Source organism: Hyaena hyaena, unplaced genomic scaffold (assembly GCF_003009895.1).
Source record: "Hyaena hyaena isolate Hyena2069 unplaced genomic scaffold, ASM300989v1 scaffold_773, whole genome shotgun sequence".
Taxonomy (NCBI): Eukaryota; Metazoa; Chordata; class Mammalia; order Carnivora; family Hyaenidae; genus Hyaena; species Hyaena hyaena.
In genome coordinates, this window is record NW_024081409.1 from 702,653 (window position 1) to 725,336 (window position 22,684).

General features: G+C 38.0%; 1 protein-coding gene across 1 annotated transcript in view; it reads right to left on the reverse strand.

The window, feature by feature from the left end:
• Positions 1-10,751: 10,751 nt before the first annotated feature.
• GUCY1A1 (guanylate cyclase 1 soluble subunit alpha 1) overlaps positions 10,752-22,684 on the reverse strand; it is a 35,830-nt gene continuing 23,897 nt past the window's right edge. The window contains 2 exon segments of the mRNA XM_039218736.1: positions 10,752-11,163; positions 20,488-20,642. Of these exon segments, the coding sequence (XP_039074667.1) occupies positions 10,962-11,163; positions 20,488-20,642 (357 nt within the window). The 3' untranslated portion in view covers positions 10,752-10,961.

The window sequence follows — 22,684 nt, forward strand, 5'->3', positions numbered from 1 at the left end:
TTAAAACTCTTTCTCTAATTGCACCCAGACCATTTACCTAGAAAGGTTAGATGGTGAAAGACAAGGGCATTTTTAATAAAATTTAGAAAAATGGATTGAATTCTCCTTTGGTCTATCTGGGGACTCACTAAAAAAATACAGTCAATCAAGAGGTCACCCTTGTGATTTAGGACCGTGTTAACCCAACAAGGGAATCCAAGTGGCTAAGCTCAAATTAAGTCTGAATTTTTTAGGTCCCATTGTATTTCAGCTGCCAGTGCAGAGACTGGACAGCTACACTGGCCTGGGATTTCTGTTAGGAGCAGAAAGAATCATCATGCCCATAGGAAAGGTCAGAGCAAAATCCCCAATTTTTAAATTAGGTCTATATAGCAGCTCTTTATCCCTTTCATTCTGTTTAATATCCAAGACATAGCCTAGAAGAGATGATTGCTTTCTTGAGAAAATTGCATTCAGTAATCAAACTTCCTTATTAAGGTGTATAAACTAAAAGAAGGTGATGGGAGTAGACTCAAAAGAGTTTTAGCCAATTTTTGAGAACTCATTCTAATGGTCAACGATACAAGTATTAGGATGGTCGGAAACATGGATTTGAACAATTTGAGTATCAGCATATTGTTGAGTGGCTTTTACAATAGAAAGTACACCATTGTTAGACTGTAAATGTTTCAAGAAACCTAAAACAATACAGAGCTTATTTTCAAGGGCTACAATAGTGTAGCTGGAACTCAACACTCTGATCCAAAGAAAGTGTCAACATTGGCGATGAACCACTGAGTTTCAAGAAGGGGTCAAAGGTGTGAAACACACTGTTATGCCTGGCCTGTGATGGCAAATGTGTTACTATGTTAGCTAGAGTGATGGATCCAGGGTAGTGATGGTGGAAATCTGAATGGTGCAGTTTCACTCAGTCCCTGCGTTCTATCTCATATCTTTAGAGAACAGATCTCATCACAGGCGTTTACGTGAATGATTCAGCAATTGTGATTTGTTTTGACTGTTCGTGGCCCCAGAGAGGGGTGTCTTTAGTCTGCTAATATGTAGTAGTCCAAACAGCCAGGACAATAGCAACAGCCCAAGAATAAGTAAGAATATAGCAGGGCACCACTGGGTTTTAGCTTAGCTGAACCATCAGTGAACCAGGCCCAGAAATGTGGGAAACCTCGGTCAACCAAGGCCTCCACTGAGCCAGTAGCTTCGCTCTAAGCAGCAGAGTAGGATAGAAAGTTTCCCCCACAGTTACAGCTGCCACTTTCACATGTAAAGCGGAGATACTGCTGGTGTTAGGCTATCTGCCTGCTTGAATATCCCATTTCTGTGTACCAAGTATAGCTTGTAGACCATTCCCACCTTGTTAATCATTCAGGCTGAGTCAACCCACCCTGAAATGGGAATATCATGAATGCCTCATTAGTAAGGCACTCAGTTTTGACAAAAGCCTAGTACCATGCTGCTCTTATTGATCAGGAGAACTCCTCCTGGCATTTAGGGAAAAGGAAGTACAAGCGTATAACACATCAAATCCTAATATACATTCAGATATTGATGTGACAACAGTGCACTGAATTAGTCTAAAAGGCCCAAACACAAGACATGTTTGCCTCCCTTCTCCACTATGATTCTTGCCTAAATCCCATTAATTTAATTCACTGCCCCATCCCACCAAGGACAGGTAGGATGATGACGTGTATACAACAGAGGTATACTACTTTGATATCCTTTCTTACTCCTCCCCAAAGGACCCCCACCCCCATATATTTAGACAGGAACTTATGACCTTTGATTTTCCTTGATTTCACCCATAATTATTCTTCTCAATGCAACTGAGGCCAGAGTAGAGAAGAAAGGGTAGGTTACGAGGAATGGAGGTCAAGAGTGGCTCTAATCCACGAAGCAAGGGACATTTACTACTAGTTTGGAGTACATGGTGGCAGTTCATGGCTTGAAAAAATAAACCTCCAAAGTCTTTGACCCCACACAACACTCTAGCGGGTGGGCTTCCTTTAATTCATCAGCCATAGCAACACTGTATTCCAACCGGGGACATGGGTTTGCTCGCTTTAGCTGACAAGTGATTGACTTAGACAGCAGTATCTTCTTAAGGAGATCACCTTAATCTGGGGCAATTGTTGCCGCCATTACTAAGAAAATATCTTTAAATTCTTGCCCAATTTAAAAGTAAGGTCTAGAGGAGTTTTCCAAGGCTGCAGGTCTGCCTTCAATAATTGATCTATTTCAGTCTCTCTCATTCTCTAGTGAATCACTTTGATCAGCATTGTAAATCCAGTTCAGATCAGTAAAGGTCCAAATATAGGCCGATGCCTATATTAGTTACTAGGATTGCTGCAACAAGGATCTGGGTGGCTTAAACATTAGAAATTTATTGTCTCGCAATACAAAAGACAAGAAGTCCAAGATCAAGGTGTCAGAAGAGTTGGTTACTTGTGAGGCTGTGAGAAAGAATCTGTCTCCTGTCTCTCATTTAGCTTCTAGTTTTTCTTGGCAATAATCCATTTCCCTGGACTTGTAGAAGCATCACCTTGATCTCTGCCTTCATCTTCATATGGCACTTTCCCTGTGTGTCTGTGTCTAAATTTCCCCTCTTTATAAGGTTATCAGTCATATTAGGTTAGGAGCCTATCTGCTCTAGTATGACCTCATCTAATTATATCCGTTCCAACCTCATTCCCAAATAAGGTCACATTCTGATGTGCTGGGACTAGGACGTCAACATATGAGTTTGGGGTAACATAACACAACACAACCCATAACAATGCCTTACTATGGTTTCCCATGGGAGTTTGTCTGTTTCAGGGAAGTCTCCCCAAAAGAACCAAGCTCCCCTGTGGCAGCCAGGACTATTGAAAAGAATGTCAAGAACTTCGACTGTCATCTCTGAAGAGATCTAAGGTTAACATGAAAGATTGCAGGAAGGGTTAAGCCTTAAGACTTCCGGCTACTGCCATTCTTCCTTCACAAGCATTGTGCATCTAGCATGCTTGTCTCCCATGCGAGCTATCTGAAATTTTAATAATTCACCTGGTTTATGCATATTTACTTCCTTTGCTCTGAGTGTAAGTGTATATATCTCACTAACTATTATCTGAAAAGGGTTGGAAACTTCTTTTAACCCGGGATTGTTCTTTCTACCATTTATGATATGGAAGTAGACTTGGGGCTGGCAGCCTGACTGGAGAGGAAGTCTTCTCCCCAGAGGAGTGTAAGCAACAACCAAGCTGCTATTTAGGCAACTGGCTTTGAACCTTCCTTCTGATACTTGACATGCAAATCCCTCTCTAAATCCTCCTTACCAGCAGACAACAAAATGGAGGACCATTTATCACCCTGCTGAATATACGATTTGGTCACCATCCTTGCCACTGATTCGCTCAGACTCTTCCATCAAATCTTGTTAAATCAGCCCACAAGACCCTCATACCCTCTCTTCAGGAAGCCACGTCTGTCAACATCCCATCCTCTTTGCCAAAACTGTTGATAACTATGAGGAGTGATTTTTTTTTTTTGAGGAGTGAAATTTTACACCATTTGCTAATTAACAAGTTAAACTGCCACAGTTTAGTGGATGCGGCCAGATAACATAAGAATCCTGGGTCAGAGACAAAAGGCTTCATTTCTTACAACTATGATATCAGACAGAGAGCATCAGCTTTATCTTGCATTGGTTCCCTGGGCCCCAATTTCCACAGGATAAAGTGAAAAGGACCAAGTCATCCCTGTATACACTGTGGGTTGCATTATAGAAAAGAAGGCCTGAGCTTAGGAACAAAAATTTTTTATAATTTTTTTTTTATAATATGCTTGCCCTTTTGCTCAGGGGAAACATCATCTCTATTTTCTAAGGTGGTTTCCTATACAAACATCCTGAAAAGATAGTGTAGAAAAAAGGCAATCTGTACTCCTGTTTCTCTACAAAATATAAAGGCAACGATGGAAAGTTTTTTGTTTTCTTGCTTTTGTTTTGTTTTGTTTTTTAGCAGATTGTCCCCAGAGCTTGTGCTACTGACCATTACACTTGGGTAGTCAGAGTACAGTTTTATTCTTAGGTTTAGCTTTAGAAAGTAATTTGATATTATGGGTGACTTGAAAAACTTGGATATGAATTTTGTTGAAAATAAGAGCTTTGCATACCTAAAGAAATGTATTTTGCTTATATTAGTACCATCATTAACTGTAACTTTTTGAAAAGAGATAATAGTTGTTGACCTCGTTTTTCCAACTCTTGTTGGAGATTTCCTCTATCTGTAGGGGCAAGACATACATGAGAACAAATGTGTTTGTACAACTTGAAACAGCATTGCTTTTACTTGATTCAACAGTTCATTTTTCTTTTTAGACAGCACTCGTCTTAAATTTTAAAAAGGCTTTTATTTAACACATTTATTACAATATTTATGTGGCAGCAATATCTAACAAGCTTCTGAGACACAAGATAACTTTTTGATAGACTTTGCAACTCTGCCAGAAGCAGAACTCAAAATAAATGTGTTATTTAAAGCAACTGTGAGAGTAATAATAAAAGAAGTGTTGTTAATATCAAGGTTTTCAATCCAAGGTCCAACAGTGATTTTATTCACAGAGAAGAAAAATGAAAAGAAGTACTTAAATTAGAAAAAAAAATTGGGATACCTCTAGCAATACACATTTACCAAAAACTAGAGAAAAATAGGTCTAGAGATATGTTGAATATTGGCTGAAAAGAAACTTCAGTTGCCTGTATGTGAAGCCCCATGAATTATTCCACAGAATAGTACCAAATAAACTAATTCCCTTTATTCCTCAAAAATCAAAAGTGGTTTGTAAAAAAAAGTCAAAAGTGGTTTCATCTAAACCAAAAGTCATTGATTTCTCCTGGTTATATACTTTTCATTTCAAGCATTATTTACTTTTTTTTCCTTCTCTTCATAATGAGTTCTTAGTTTGAAGATTATGCTACCTCACTAGGGTGGCCTAAGAGTAGAATTCAGGGAGCCCTCTGAAAATATAGGTCTTAGGGTGTAAGTTCATAGGCACATTTTTAGAAGGGTGATGGTCTGTATCTTTCATCTTTCATCCAGTTCTCATAGTGATACATGGCTCAGTAAAAATGAAGATCCATGAGTCTACTGCAGCAGTTTCCAAAGTAAAATATAAAAATGATTGATTCACGAGGGGTAAGTGAAGAAAATATTAGAATTTTTATTTATATTCATGCTTATTCAAAAAATAAGCTTTACCACTATACCATAGTATATCAAATTGAGAGCAGCATACTATGTTTATAAATCATAAATCTTAGTGATATTTACATTTATGCTTATGTATTGATAATATAGTGTCCATGTACCAAAATTCCTCACTAATAGTTACAAGACTCCAAAGATTGAAGAACACTGCTCTAGATTAGTGAATGTTTAGTTGTCATAAGATGCAGGGCATCTTTAATTAACATGTGGGAGGAGGTGAAGGAACAGTACATTCTCAAATACTAATATATTTTTATTCACTTCAAATTTCCAAGACACAATTTGTTTGGGGAAGAAGTCAGTTTCTTGTAATTGAACTGTGCCTAGGTGCTGCATATCCCTGCTTCCCTGGGCATCACTATCTCTGAAGGCACAGAATTCCATGACTGCTATCACTAGAACTTTCTAGACCAGTTCAGTTTTGCCTCTCTTGTTCCACTATGTATTATGTGGCATTGTCCAACTCCTGTAACAACAGGTTTGTTTTACTTTGTTTCAATTTTCCCTGAGACTACCTCAGAGTTTTTTCTTTAATATAAATGGATTTGACAACATTTCAGATGTAACGAACATCTTAGCAGATACTTTAAGGGTTGGACATTATGCAGTCATTTTTCTGCCAAGCAAATTTCTTCACAATCTGTAAGGCTTATTTGCAATGTGATGTTTTGACATTAAATACTAAAAAAAAAAAAAAAAAAAAAAAAAAAAAAAAAAAAAAAACAAAGGAAAAGCAGCACAACCTTATCCAAAATTTCCTACCAGAATATCTGAAAAGTCCTAGATCTGCCATTTAAATTTTGTCCTGATTTCCACCCTGATATTTAAATCTAAAATATTAACACTTTCTTGGAACATAAATTCACTATGATGAAAAAGAATCTGCACTGATGATAGAAAGAAGAATATCACCTTTATACTCCTTTGCTTAGTTTCTATTCTTTTAAAATCAGAATCTATGCATTTAATAAACCTATGCCTTTTTTTTTTTTTTTTTTTTTGACAGGCACTGAATAGAAGAAATGGGCATAGGTAGGGGAATAGCTTTGAATGAAAAACTGTGTAGATTGTGTGAGTTAGTCAAAATAGATGCAGGTGTGACAGGTTCAGAGCAAAGCTACTTCACAGGAAATGTATAGATGGCAACAAAATGTAAAATGTTTGAAGTGGTTTAAAGTAACAATACCAAATGAGTACACATCAACACAATAAAAGCAGCACTTAAAAGGAAGCTTGCACTTAAGGTAAAACCTGGAAGCAAACAGTGGCTAAAAGCAGAAGGCTGAATGCAACAAAGACTCTCAAAGACTAATTACTTCCATAAGTTTATGCTTTTCAGGACAGGAGTGATGCTTCCCCTTCTCACTAGAGAAAGCAAACATTTCTCAGGCTTTGGGGAGAATCCTAACCACAAACGTACATTTTTAACGTTGTAAACTTCAGTAAAAAATTACAATTTGGTGGTCTCTGCTCAATAAAGCAAGCTATCCCTGCTTCTACCTTGTATTTAGACAAGGGAATTGCACTTCTCTATGGTCTATTCAGCACTAAGTTCTTGCTTTGCAGAAGATGGTAAGGCCTTCAACATAGGAATTGCAGCACTTTTGGCCCAACTCATTCCAGTGACTGCTTTCCCCCTCCCACACAGGCCATATCCCCCAATCCTTCCACCTTTCAAATATGCCTTCATGTAACTTTCCATGTACAGCCATCTAATGAGTGGAATACCACCAAAGTGCACAATCAGGCAAAACACGCTTTGTGTTGTATTGTTTAGTGAACATTAATGATCTCTCAAAGCATCCCAATGAATGTGTATGAGAGATTCCTCCCCCCAATCCTTTTTTTTTTTTTTTTTTTTTTTTGAGACAGAGAGAAAGTGCTTGAGCATGAGAGGGGAAGATGGAGAGGGAGAGAGAGAATCTTAAGCAGGCTTCTTGCTCAGTATGAAGCCCAGCATGGGGCTGGATCTCATGAATTGAGCTGAAATCAAGAGTCGAATTTTTTTTGTTTTGTTTTTTGTTTTAATGTTTTTTATTTATTTCTAGGAGAGAGAGAGAGAGACAGAGTGAGCAGGGGAGGGTCAGAGAAAGAGGGAGTCACAGACTCTGAAACAGGCTCCAGGCTCTGAGCTGGCAGTCAACACAGAGCCCGACGCAGGGCTCAAACCCACGAACCGCGAGATCATGACCCAAGCGAAAGTCGGTCGCTCAACTGACTAAGCCACCCAGGCGCCCCCAAGAGTTGTATGTTTAATAGACTGAGTCACCCAGGCACCTCTTCTTTTCACTTTTTAATAATGATTTGTCCAGGTAAAATCCATGTGTTTAAAATTACAATAATTCATTAACTTATTCTTTTTGGGACTATTAACTCTGGTTTTGACAGGGATTTGAAAATTGCTTTAAAGCGTTATATAGCCCTAGGCGTCCTTGGGGCTTTGCATATGAAACTCCAGTTCTGCACTTTCCCAGCTGGGGAGTCTCAGGGAACCATGTGTATGCCCCAGACACTATGTGGAGTAAACACTCCCCTTCGTTCACCTCTTCTGCTTGCTAAGTCCACCAGAGAATATCCTGATCCAACCACAGGACAAGCCTGGAGGGGCCTGCTTTGGCATGACAGACAATATGAGGGAGAAGTAATCTGGAGAAAAGGTTAAAAAATGTTGAAGTAACTTTTCCTTCCTTCCCACCAAAGGATCTGAGGACTAATGACCTTTAGAGTAATATGAAATTCCAATGCTAGACACCAGTTCATACCTATGTGTACATACCCAGGAAACAGGGTATCTTTTGAGATACAGAAGAAATAAGAAGCCCCAGATGGAAACAGTAAGATCAGAACTGAAGGAACAGTTCCTAGAATCCCTGGAGTTATGAGAAACAGGCCGATCTGGAAACACTCTTGTTGAACAGGCAACAATATTCAGAAAACTTAGCTCCCAACCCTGTCACAGGCCCTCTCTGTCCATTTTTTCCTTCATCCTCAGTTCCACTCCTAACCTCAGAGCTGCTAGTTTGATCCCTTACTTTCTTTGAAAACTTACCCTCTTGGGTCTCTGGCTGCCATCAGTGGTCTGGATCTGTAAATGTCTCCATAACCAATACCCTCCAAAGTGGATAAGAAAGACAAAAAAGGGGTTCTTTTATTTTCTTGGCATCCATGCTGTGAATTTTTAATACACTCTATAATGGAAATGTATGTTCACCTTACTTACAATCCACAAGGTAGTCCATAATTTTTTTAAAAAAAATTTTATAAATTTTTTTTGTTCTGAGAGACAGAGAGAGAGAGAGAGAGAGAGAGAGAGAGAGAATGTGAGCAGGGGAAGGTCAGAGAGAGAGGGAGACACAGAATCTGAAACAGGCTCCAGGCTCTGAGATGGCTGTCAGCACAGAGCCCGATGTGGGGCTCGAATCCACGAACTGTGAGATAATGACCTGAGCCAAAGTCAGGCGCTTAACTGACTGAGCCACCCAGGGGCCCCAAGGTAGTCCATAATTAATGAGCTTCTTTGTAGGCTGGCCGTGGGGTATCTATCACAGAGGATTTAATTTCTCCATGAAAATGGATTTTTGGTAACTTTTTATTTGGGTAAAATGTCAAACTTATGGAAAAGTTACAGGAATAGTCCAAGGAATTCCCCTATAGCTTTTACTCACAATATTTACATTTTTTTCCACTGGTTCTGTGTGTGTGTGTATACCGAGAAAATACTTTTTAAATTTTAATTAACTTACAAACTTAGAACATGAATTATTACTAGATTGGGGTCTGTTTAAAAATTTGATAAAGAAGACGTTTTATTCTATGCTTTTTAATTTCCTTTAATTCCCTTAAGTCTTATTATTTTGCTATAATAAGGGTTCATTCCAAAATTCTATTTTTCTAAGACCTGTGGTCCTTTCCAATAATAGGATTGGTATTTAGTGATTTATAATCAATGTTTCAAGATGTTGAGATACCATTTAGTGAATGATAATCATTTTCATATCTGTAGTAGAAAACTGGGGATGCTAGGAATCAATCAAAGTGACTTTTTATTCCTGAGGTCACCAGTCTAGTGTATCCATGACTCAGCTAATAGATTTAAAGATTGCAAGGTTCATATTTCTCCTGCTTTGAAATTGAGCTCTTTTAAAAATCTAATCTTTATAAAAAACCAAACTCTGTAGATTACTTAGTTCTTCAGAGAGCTTAGGTTAATGCCATTAAAAATAAAATTCCAGCTCCAGAAAAAATGTTTAGGAATTTCCATTATGGAATCACAGCATCATTTTCTTCATCAATACTGACATTCCTTTGGTAAAAATAGCATTCCGAGGAGTGACTGGGTGGCTCAGTCAGTTAAATGTCGGATTTAGGCTCAGATCATGATCTCACCTTCCATGGGTTTGAGCCCTGCGTTGGGCTCTGTGCTGACAACTCAGAGCCTGGAGCCTGCTTCAGATTCTGTGTCTCTCTCTCTCTCTCTGAACCTTCCCCACTTGTGCTTTGTCTCCCTCTGTCTCTCAAAAATAAATAAACGTTAAAAATTTTAAAAATGTATCATTGTGATAATTCAAATAGGATAGGAAAATTCACAGATATGTACTTAATTAGACAGAGAAACTTGATGAGTCTTAGGGCATATGTACCAGTGTCCAGCACAAATATTTAAAAATAAGCTATTAGCAAAAAGAACAAGTCTCCTTTCCCACTTCTGAACTTGAATTTTCTCATTGGAACTTTATATGACTCAACATGGCAATGCAAGATGGCTGATGAAATAGATCCAAATTATTCTATATATGTGTGTGTGTGTGTGTGTGTGTGTGTGTGTAAATGTTTTACTTCTGTACTTCATGGTATATTCCCTGGATTCTTAGTAACTCCCAGTTAAATTAAATCAAAATCATATGATTGCATTTTTATGTTGGCTGTTAGCCTCTTTCATCTTGGATAATACGACATAAAAACGAACTAACAGGAATTAAATTGCTAATATGAATGAAAATAGCCTTTCCCAAAGTGTAGAACAATGTCAAACAAAAGTTAACATTTATTGATATGACACATTATGTTATGGCAGATATTTTTATAAAACAATCTTTGATATTTATAGATGAACTATTTTATACTCATATTGCATCTAACCCATGATTGCTTATTTTCTTAAAAAAAGAAGATGAAACAGTGCAACAGAAAAAAAAATGCTCAACCTATTTTGTTATGTATGCCAACAGTTAAACGAAGAAATGTAATAAAATGCAGAGTTGAAAGGTCCAAAGAGCTAGTGGTATCAAAGACTATCATTTCTATTCATCTTTTTTAAGGCAACACTATCACAAATACACTTTAACAACCAGGGCATTCCACCAGGGCACAGACTGCAGGTGACCCCATCAGTTTGTGCAAGTCAGGTCACTACAATTACCGGATATATGTACAAGGTGCGAATTTGAGTACAGGTAACAAGTGATTTTTATAGTAACAGATATACCCCCTAAATGCCATTTGTGAGTCTTCTTTCCTTTTTTTTTTTTCCTCTGAAGACTTGAAGTATTGAAGTGAATACATTTTTGTCACGTCAAATGGAAGAAAAAGTAGGTGGTGACTTAGTTCCTGAAATTTGAATACTGTTTTTAGTCATCTGCAACCGTAAAGTGCTTTCAGAGATTCCACACATGCTTGTAGGAGTCAAAACCCAAGACTACTAATCGGGTGTATGTTTTGCTAATCTATTCCTGAGGCTTTGCCTAAAAAATTGGCATTGCCATCTTCAACATCTTTCTTCTGGAACCATGGTTTTGAATTTGTTCCTTGTTGATAAGATTCCAGAAAATGACAGATTCCAGGAATTTCACTGGGGAAGTTTGGTGGAAGTTCCTCCCTTGATCGAGGGGTGAACACAAAACCAGGGCAGTCTTTGAGTAATCTGAAAAGATTAAAATAAAAGTGTTAATATTAAAATCTACTACTGATAAAACTGTCTACGCAAGAAAAGACACCCTCCCTAAATGAATATTCCTGGAAATACATATCTCCTTTGACTTATGATGAGTTATCCCTCAATAAATTAAAAATATCATAAACTGAAAATATCATAAGTTGAAAACGCATTTGGTACACATAATTTACGGAACATCATAGCTTAGCCTCGCCTGCCTTAATGTGCTCAGAACACTTATATTAGCCTGCAGTTTGGCAAAATCTTCTAACACACAGCCTGTTTTATAAATAAACATTTAATATTTCATGTAACATATTAAATATTTTACTGAACGCGACAAACAGAATGACCATGAGGGTGCGGAATGGTTTTAAGTGTATGGGTTGTTTATCCCCCTTTCTGCAAATGAGAGAGTATCACGTGGCATATTAGTAACCTGAGAAAAGATCAAAATTTAAAATTCAAACTATGGTTTGTACTAAATGCATGTAGTTTTTGTACATTGTAAAGTTGAGAATTCGTTAAGTTGTATCATTGCAAGCTGAGGACTGTCTGTATTAATAGAGCAGCCATTTTCAGTATGAATGACAGAGAGATCTTAATGATGTTAGCAAACATCTTCACAGAAGAACAATGAAGAATCAATTCACAATAACGAAAATAATTCTACCAAATAATGTATTCACTCCTATTAGGAAAAATACTTATAAAATATTTTTGTAAAGATATAATCAATAACTCATATAACCATTAATTCACAGTACTGGGAGAAAATGCAAAATAATCCAAAAGTCTAATAATAGCAAGAAAACTCCAAGCCCATGTATAAACATAAGATTATAGAATAAAGCTTCCTAAGTTGAAAGAAACAACATTGTCTATTTATCAATTCATTTACAAATGCTACTGAGAAGTAATCAAGGGCAATAAATTATGAAAGAAAAATTCTATGTAAGTTTTATATATATACATATATAACTAATGTGAGAATAGCATTTGAATCTCAATAGAATTTATATGACTTCTAGGTTAGTACGACTAAAAGGAGATTTAATTGTACAAATTGACACTCTTCTTAACTATCTAGTATTTGAAATATTTCTTCTTAAGTTTATCTGTTTACCAAATTTTATTATTTACTACCAACTATGTGTCCAATATGGTTAACTCATTTTATTTCATTTATTTTTAATTTGTTCTAAGGTTTTCATTTATATTCCAGTTAGATAGCATACAATATATATTACAAACATGTTATATTAGTTTCAGGTGTACAGTAGAGTGACTTAACACTTTCATACAATGCCCAGTGCTCATCACAAGCGCCCTCCTAATCCCCATCACCTATTTTTCCCATCCCCCTGCCCACCTCTCCTCCGGTAACCATCAGTTTTCTCTATGGTTAAGAGTCTGTGTCTTTTTTTTTTTTTCTAAAGTTTCTTTATTTTGAAGAGAGAGAGAATATGAATTTGCTGACAACATGGAGCCCAATGAGAGGCTTGATCTCATAAACTATAAGATCATGACCTGAGCTGAAATCAAGAGTTGGATGCTTAACCAACTGAGCCACCCAGGTGCCCCAAGTGTCTGTTTCTTGGCTTTCAGTCCTCCTCTCTCTTTTCTCTGTGCTCATTTGTTTTGTTTCTTCCACATATGAGTTAAATTCATTTTAAATTCCAGTCCTACTGATGAAGTTACTGGCCTATCATTCTACTTGCTTCCCTAGCTTTCTGTCAAATGGAAACTTAATAAGTGTCTTTCTAATCTATTATTCAGGCAATGGATGAAAAATGTTGACAGTTCTGGGCCATAAACCAACTTTTACAGAAAACCACTTTCTATCTCTGCCCAACCAGAGCATGGCCTCCTACTCATCTGTTTGTGATGTCATGTCTGAATGCAATTGAATGATGGTGCTGCATTAGATTTGGTACTGTGACACCGTTCTATGCAATGAAGAAACCAACTGAATAGAAATCCACGTCTCACAAATGACAGACTTCCAAGCAGAAAAGAACATGTGAGTATTCAGTTAGGTCATTTTTGAAAACTCATCAATAAATATGCAATCTGCAAAATAATTAATAAAACGATGTTTTAGTCATGATCCAGACATATTTGAGTGCCTATTATTTATAAGACATGATATTAGGTAACATATAATGAAAAGTTACAGAATTCCATAGTATTAAAAGTATAGGCTTCAAAGTCTGGTAGACCTAGGTTTGAATAGCAGCAAAGGTGTGTGTTTTTTAGCCTGTAAAAAGAAGTTAATAGTACAGGTCTCTTAGGACAGTTGTGAAGATTAAATTAATAGATTAAACCAGATTAGTTAAGCATCAATTAGCTATCACACAACATTCATACTGGTAACATTTGGGGACTATGAACCTTCATATACTGTTGGTCGAATAGAAATCTGTAAGACTGATTTGGACAGCTAACTGATGCTCAGCAAAGCTGAACTGGAGATAGCCTATGATCTGGGAATACCGTCTGTAGGTATATTATAGATGTGCATGGCTTATTCATACTCTAGACTACATATTATATCACACGCACATATAGTGCCATGCTACATCTGGCTCATACTGGCTTATGAGAACCAAGCGTTAAACATTCAGGACTTTTATGAGTCAGTTAAACCATCTGTAACCTGAAACCTGCGATGGTAGGAATAGGTACACAATAGAAATTGGTAAATGCTAAAAAGTTGAGATTTTTTTCACTTTATGCCTCCCCCACCCCCCCCTCAACTCCCCGTGCTGGTTTACCAGCAAACCACTGCATTAGGAATAGTTTAATTAAAGGAACTAGATTTACATTTCATCAAAAAAAAAATCTCAAAAACATAGTATTAAACAGATTCAAGGCAAGTCATGAAAGGATGTAAACAGGTTGAATGGGAAACCGTTTTTCTCTGGTTTTGCTTTTCTACCTGCAGGAACCTAAATGAGAGTTTAGCCTCCTGGCCTCTCTCTGTCCACTTTCTTTCCTGGTAATCAGAAGCGACATGTCTTATTGGTGAGTTTGGAATAAGCTGAACATGCTCTTCTCAGGGCCTTCCTGCCTCTCTGGGAGCCTGGCTGTGTGCAGGAAATCTATGTTCTAGGCTCCTCCTGCCGACCTGAAGGGACACAGAGTCCAGCAAGTCAGACAGTGGGGGTTGGGGCCTAGAATATATATATATTTTTTATTAAACAGGGATCTGAAACAAATATGGCAAACTGTTGACATTTATTAACTATTATTATTGGCCACAAGGGTATCATATTTTCTTTGATTTTTTTTCTGTATGCTCAAAATATTTTAAAAAAATAATTATAAAAGTGCAGGAAACTAAAGGTTTGATAAGTAAAAAATTATAAAATTATAAGTGATTAACAGCTTTCTTTTTTTTTCTGTTCACATCATCCCAACATTTCCTGTTAAATACGGTAATTATAATCATAACTTTATATTAATATAAAGTATTCAGCATTTAGAAGTGGCTTTAAAGTATATCATTAGAAATTATTAAGTGCCTTGCTCAAGATGATGTATCTAGAAAGCTCCGTGTTTGTGACTGTATGGCATGTCTTCTAAATACAAGTTTTATGCTTTTTAAAGAAACTTACAGATGAACACAATTAGAAGGTCATGGAGTTAGAAATGTTCATTAAATCATCTTTAAGAAAAGATCAGAATTTTTAAGGAAAGCAGGTTGGAAAAATAAAACCATTTAAATGAAAGCTTGATGGCGGTGCCTGGGTGGCTCAGTCGGTTGAGTGTCCAACTTGGACTCAAATCATGATCTCACGGTTTGTGAGTTCGAGCCCCGCATCAGGCTCTGTGCTGACAGCTCAGAGTCTGGAGCCTGGAGCCTGCTTCGGATTCTGTGTCTCCCTCACTCTCTCCCCAACTTGTGCTCTGTCTCTGTCTCTCAAAAATAAATAAAGGCAAATTTAAAAAAATTAAAAAATATATATGAAAGCTTGATGGAATTAAGGCCTAAGAAAAGCAGCAAGAGCCTCAAGCAAGTGGTGGAAGTTTTCCTTTATTCTTTCTTGACCAGGTAACAGTTACCCTGAAATGTTACAAGAACTATCCTGTTTTTTGTCATCTCTCTCATACTGTCTTTCTTCTCTTTGTTCTTTCCCCTTATAGAATTTAAGTCCTGTTTCCCTGTTATTAGTTCTCAGATCTCTCTTGCAGATAAGAGTTCCAAAGTCTACTATCCACCTACACTGGGTACTATCCATTTATACCTCCCACCTGCCATTTTGTCTTTAATGATCCCTCATCACCACATGAACCTATCTCTTTAGTCCACTGACCTGAAACTTGGACAATAGCTCACATTTATGCACTTCGGTAAGAGCTAAAAGGAATGTGGAAAACTGTCCCCGAAAATAAACTACTCATGACATTCAGAATAAAGAAATGTGTAATGGTCATCACACAACAACATTCTAAATTACTGGTTAGAACTGGAAGTGAAAGGTAAGGATTTGAGGTTAAGGGTTTTTGTTCATGTGGGTGTGTATTCTGTGTCTCAAATTTGTAAGTCCTTCGTAAATATATCAAGGAAGCTACATCTGATATTATTTTATTTTTTGACAAATGTCACCCCAAAATTCAATGCATTACCAGTGAAGTTCTCCTTAAGAACTAATTAGATTTTATATTTGTACAACTTATTTTCTTTTTAATTTTTTAGAGAGAGAGAGAGAGTGCACGAGTGGAAGAGGGGCAGAGAGAAAGGGAGACACAGAATCAGAAGCAGGATCCAGGCTCAAAGTTGTCAGTACAGAGCCCACAGCGGGGTTCAACCTCACAAACAGTGAGATCATGACCTGAGCTGAAGGTGGAGGTTTAACTGACTGAGCTACCCAGGAGCCCCTGTACAACTTCTAATAGCATCTACTGTTTGTCCCTAACTTTGGTGGAACTGAAATTATATCTCTGTTTTACAATCCAATTGTTAAATTTCCCAAAGCATGGACTTTTGATTGAAATTTAAATTAGCTACTTTCTTTTTAAGTTTTTCTATCATTTGGGAAGAAAATAAACTATTTTTAAAAGAAAGCATTTTAAAATGTCATCAAAGCTATTTCACATTAAATATTTATTTCTTGCCAACACAAAGCACTTTAACTACTGCTTGCCCTTTACGTAAGACATAAATATTCCCTATGTGAGAGTGACAGGTAAATTGAAAAAGGAAAAATAGGGGCACGTGCACCCTAATGTTTATAGCAGCACTTTCAACAATAGCCAAATTATAGAAAGAGCCCAAATGTCCATTGACTGATGAATGGATCAAGAAGATGTGGTATATACATACAATGGAATATTACTCAGCCATCAAAAAGAAGGAAATCTTGCCATTTGCAACAATAGGGATGGAACTAGAGTGTATTATGCTAACTGAAATAAGTCAGTTAGAGGAAGACAAATAGTACATCATTTCACTCATATGTGGAATTTAAGAAAAAAAAGAAAAAAAAAACAGATACATATAGGGGAAGGGAAAGGAAAATAAAATAAGATAAAACAGAGAGGGAAGCAAACCATAAGAGACTCTTTAACTATAGAGAACAAACTGAGGGTTGCTGGAAGGGAGGTGGGCAGGGGATGGGCTAAATGGGTGATGGGTATTAAGGGGGTGCACTTCTGGAGCACCTGAGTGACTCAGTTAAGCATCTGGCTCTAGGTTTCAGCTCAGGTCATGATCTCCCAGGTTTGTAAATTTGAGCCCTGCATTGGGCTGTGCACTTGCAATGTAGAGCCTGCTTGGGATTCTTTCTCTCTCTTTCCCTCTCTCTCTGCCCCTCCCCTACTCACGGGGTCTCTGTCTCTCTCAAAAAATAAATAAATAAACCTAAAAAAAAAAGGGAGGGGAGCACTTGTGATCAACACTGGGTGTTATAGTAAGTGATAAATCATTAAATTCTACTCCTGAAACTGATATTACACTATACACGAACTAGAATTTAAATAAAAACTTGAAACAAAAAAAGGATAAAAACTATACCATGTTTGCTTATAAAAGATAGAAATAAATACAGCAAAGGCATTTATGCTCAGTATTGACTAAATTTTCATTATAGTTTATATATGTGCATATAAATACATACTAAGAAGTAATAAAAAAACATAAAATGTGAATAGTTATTGTCTCTGGATAGTGAAATTATGAGTTATTTTTATTTACTTATAACTTTCTGATAGCAAATATGAATTTTCTAAAATAAGCATATATTACTATTATCATAAAAACACTTTATTGAAAAAAAAAGTAATACTGTGGTGTAAAATCCTGTTTTTGCACATCTAGTAAGTCTAGTAACATAGGCAACATGGCAACTCTAAGGCCTTGTCCTGGTGCCGGAAATGTGTATCAAAGTGTCATGATCCTCTGTTGGAAGAGAAGAGAACCGATATTACACTTTGGAAGTGAAATGAGGAGCTGATAGCAATGTTTCCCATCAAGATTCAAGACAACCAGACTTTCAGATATGAAACAAAGGAAGATTTTCTTTTATACTGCTTTAAAACAATTAAAATAAAAAAAAGAGAAAGTATACTTTTTCTATGCAGAGGTTTGGTTTTAAGGATAGATATATACACACACGGACTTCTCGAGGTAAACACGCACATATATGACATTACTGAACACTCAACAGTAGTGACTGGACTAGCAACTACTCTTAGGTTATCACCGGATTCCTGCTCTCAAATCCTGCAAAGAGAGCAGAGTCAAATCCTGAAGACAGGAGTTCTCCTCCCTTCCTGGCATATCCAGAAGTCTACAGGTCTATTACCATCACAATAATCCCCAGGGAGTTTTCCAATCTCATGGATAGTGATCATTTTCAAATCAAAGAGTGGACCTTCAATCAGTAAATACTTTCAGCTTTCCTACTGTGTTCTAGGCATTGATCTGGGAACTAGAGATGGAAATTGCTACCACTGGAAGCTCACACTCTCCAAGGGGAGGAAGGCAGTAAACACATAAAGAAAACACCATTTCAGACACAGATACGAACTGAGAAGGTGAAAAAAATAAAGTAATGTGAGGTGTGTGAGGCGAAAGTTGTTCCTCTAGGTATGACAGTTAAGGAGTGTCTTTTGTTTTTGAGAGAGAGCGTGTACATCAGCAGTGGAGGAGCAGAGAGAAAGAGAATCATAAACTGGCTCCACACTCACCACAAAGCCCAACGTGATGCAGGAAAGAAGTGGAAAGCAGAGGAATAGCCAGTATCTTCGATTCAGGAAAGGGTTTAGAAAGTCTGATGAACACAAGTAAGGCCAGGGTGGCAGAGTATCAGAGAGCGATGGAGAAAATGGAAGAAAATAAAGTGACACAGGCTGGCAGGATATTGATCAAAGAGGACATTTTAGTCTCTGGTAACAAATTTAAATTTTATACTGGCTGCAATGGGAGGCCATTCCTGTTTTTATCACGGGAATGATGATATCTGACTTGTACTTCAGAAAGACAATCTGGCCACTGTGTGGAGGATGAACTGTGGGCAGGAGGTGAGCAAGAAAGCAAGCAGAGAATGAGGAAGATCCTGTTGGCTGAGGTGGAACAGATGAAGGAGGCTTGCCTTGGGGTGTAGTACTGAAGGAAGTAAAAATAAAGATGTATTCAGGATATTTAATTGTAGGAGGGAGTGGTAAGCTGTAAGAGGGAGAAAGCAACGCTCACTCTGAGATTTATAGGCTAGGCAACGCAATAGAAGGTGATGCCATTTTAAGGAGACTGATAAAGCTAGGCTGGGTGGGAAGCGGGTTATATCATATTGTAGTGTGTGGGAAATCACTCGTTCTAAGACTATCATGTTAATATTAGTATGTCAACTAGTCATCCAAGTAGAAATACAGAATATGATACACAAGCGTGTAGCTCACTGGACAATTGTGGGATGGGCTAGAGATGAGAGAAAAGGCGAGTCAGTAAAGTTCAGACAAAGAAGAGGATAGGGACAGAGGTCTGGGCACCGCAACATTCGAAAGGGAATGAGTACCCGCACCAGACACTGAGAAGGCATAGCCATGCGGTAGGTACTAAGGAAACGGGTTAAGTGTGGTGTCATGAAAGCAGAAGAAAGAAAATGTTTAAAGGAGGGAGTTCTCAAGCCCTTCAGTTGCCAGAGATGTTGAGGAAGATAAGGGGACAGACTAAGCATGATTTTAGCAAGGAACACTGACGGCCCTGATAAGACCCATTTCAGTGGGTGCAAGGGACAAACACTGATGAGAGTGAGTCAGAGGGCGAACAGGAGGTAAAAGAAAGTAGAGACAGTGAACACAGACAACTCCTGCAAGGAGTTTTGCTGGGAAAAGGGGCAGAAATAAATACAGGGGAATAGCTGAGATACACCAGGAAACAAGGAAGAAACTGTTTTAAGAGTTTTAATAGTAAGAGATGTCTGTATTCTGACGGGAATAATCGTTTCACTAGAGAACTTAATCACAGAAAGAAAGCAGGTATTTTTAGGAGGTAAGTTCTGGAGAAGGTGAGGGGCAGCAGCACTCAGAGCAAACCTGGAGGGAATCATCTGGAAAAGGAGCCAGGCAGCTGGGACATGGTCACCGGAATGAAAGGCTTAGACCAGGGCACCGGGGTAGCTAGGCTGATGGTATCTGCCCGGGAAGGTGGTGTAGTGCCTACCTGACTGCATTTTTTTTCTTTTCCTGTGAAATATGAAGTGAAGTTGTCAACTTAGAATTAAGGCTGTCAAGGAAAGGTTGTGGAGTTTTAAGGAGAAAGAAGATGATATAAAGTATTTGTCTCTGAGAATAGAAAAGATAACTTGCTTGGTGTAGTCAGTTTGAGAAGTCACCTGCCGCACATATCTCAAAAGCGTTTTGCTATTCAATCACTTTCATTATGACTGAGTTCTTAAAATGAGATGAAACGTATCCATCCATGTCTGGCACCTGAATTAAGGATATGTTGAGGACCATGACCTATAATATGTGGAGACCATGCTAACTCTGGGTAGCTAGTGCCAGGATTGTACTGGCCAGATTAGCCATCAAAGCATGGAGAGCATCAACACGTGCTTTGAAAAGAATCGTGGGGAAGAGTAGGATGTGTATCAAGGATTACAGCTGGGCTACAAATATCTCGGGAGAGTTGTTCTCATGATGCTAATGAGTAATTTTAGAAAAAGTGAGGATGATTAAGGTATGGCTTTCCTTTTCTTTGCAAGATTACCTAAGCAGGAAAATATTATGGAGGATGAAAGAAACCAATGGGAAAAATATGGCAACTGTATATCAATAAAAATAATAGGCATTCAATGCAAAGAGTACCTGTACGTTGTGGGGCTGACATTGATCTTCCGAGGTACACTGCAGGACTCAAATTTGTTCGCCAAGGTGACGTTGTTTCCAAAAAGACAGTAACGGGGCATTTTAACGCCAACGACTCCAGCAAAAACTGATCCAGAATGCAGTCCAATCCGCATCTGAAACCAAAAAGTAACACAGGGTCCTCATCATCGGTAAAACATTTCCTGCCAGTCAGTATTGTACAAATGCTGCTTATTTATTTATTGTTTTAAATATTTATTTATCTCGAGAGAGAGAGAACACATGAGCACTCAGGGCAGGGGCAGAGAGAGAGGGAGAGAGAGAGAATCCAAAGCAGGCTTCTTGCTGTCAGCACAGAGCCCGATGTGGGGCTCGATCTCATAAACTCATGAGATTATAACCTGAGTGAAAATCAAGAGTCAGACACTCAACTCCACTGACTGAGCCACCCAGGGGCCCCAAATGCTGTTTAAATTATGTTGCCATTTGCTGTCACTACACCATTCCTCCCCTCTGCAAAACCTCCTGCCAACTTCCTTCTATTGGTATCCAATTACTAGTTCAGGGGTCCCTGGGTGGCTCAGTCAGTTAAGCAGCCAACTCTTGATTTCCGTTCAGGTCAGGATCTCAAGGTTCTTGAGTTTGAGCCCCACATCTGGCTCTGCACTCACAGTGTGGGGCCTGCTTCAGATCCTCTCTCTGCCCCTCCCCAATCTCCCCCTCTCTCTTTCTCTTTCTTAAAAATAAATAAACGTTAAAAAAAGTAAAAAAATAAATTACTAGTGCAAAATCAATCACACTTCTTAAATCACCTCCATTAAGCACTTATGTCTAAATAAAGCATCTTTCACCTGCCTTCGATGTCTGACACACATTTCCATGCATACCTGTCACAGTCCTCAGAGTGACAAGACAAATGTCTACGGGTAGTTTACGTGAACCTGCTCTGTCCATCAAGTGAGACAGACAGAATTTCTGGACTCCAGGTGTTGTTTCACAACGCGCTGTCAGAGAAGGGCGAGAGAAGCCAGCTCTTACAATAGAAAGAATAAAAAGATCTTTATGACAAACACTATCCCACTGTTCCAACGACTAACATGAAAGAAGAAAGGCATTTGAATGTTTCCATAGAAAATGACAGAGGAAACAGAGTGGGAGCTGATTAGGCTCGTATCACAGTGACTTGATCACAGATAAGAAGTTTCTGCTCCTTTGGGGCACTTTTCTGGTTAAATCAGTTTCTCTCTATATACTTAGTTATTCTACCTTTTTCTTTAAAAAATTTTGTTGAAGATTTTATTTAAATCCAAGCCAATTAACATATAATGTAGTAATGATTTTAGGAGTAGAATGTAGTGATTCAACACTTATGATAACATCCACTGCTCATTCCAGTAAGTGTCCTTCTTAATGCCCATCACCCATTTAGCGCATACCCCCAAACAACACCCCTCTAGCAACCCTCAATTTGTTCTCTGTATTTAAGAATCTCTTATGGTTGGCCTCCCTCTCTGTTTTTATCTTATTTTTCCTTCTTTTCCCCTATGTTCATTTGCTTTGTTTCTTAAATTCCACATATGAATGAAATCATGTATTTATCTTTCTCTGACTGACTAATTTCACTTAGCATAATTCATTTTAGTTCTATCCATGTTGTTACAAATGGCAAGATTTCATTCTTTTCTTGTGGCTGAGTAATATTCCATTGTATATGTATAACACATCTTCTTTATCCATTCATCAGTCAATGGACACTTGGGCTCTTTCCATACTTTGGCTATTGTTGATAGCGCTGCTGTAAACATTGGGGTGCATGTGCCCCTTCGAAACAGCACTTCTGTATCCTTTGCATAAACACCTAGCTCCTCCTATGCTGTGCTCCCTCTCCCACTCTCCTTCTCCAGTTCTGAATTTCACTCTTAACTCCACAGCTTTCTTACCAGGGAACTTTCCAAATTCACAAGCAGATTTACAAATTCATTTCAAATTCACAAGAGAATGATCCAAAATTTACGATGCATATCAAGTCCTGAACGGAAACCTGTTGGGAACGTCTTCCATTTGGGAACCACTTTTGATGCAGCCCATGTCCCATCATGGACGTCTGGGAACAGGCGTCTGTTTCCATGTTCACTTTGCACTTACTGACTTTCCCTGCCACATTGAGCTCTCTGGTTTCTATCAACACTCCACCTGC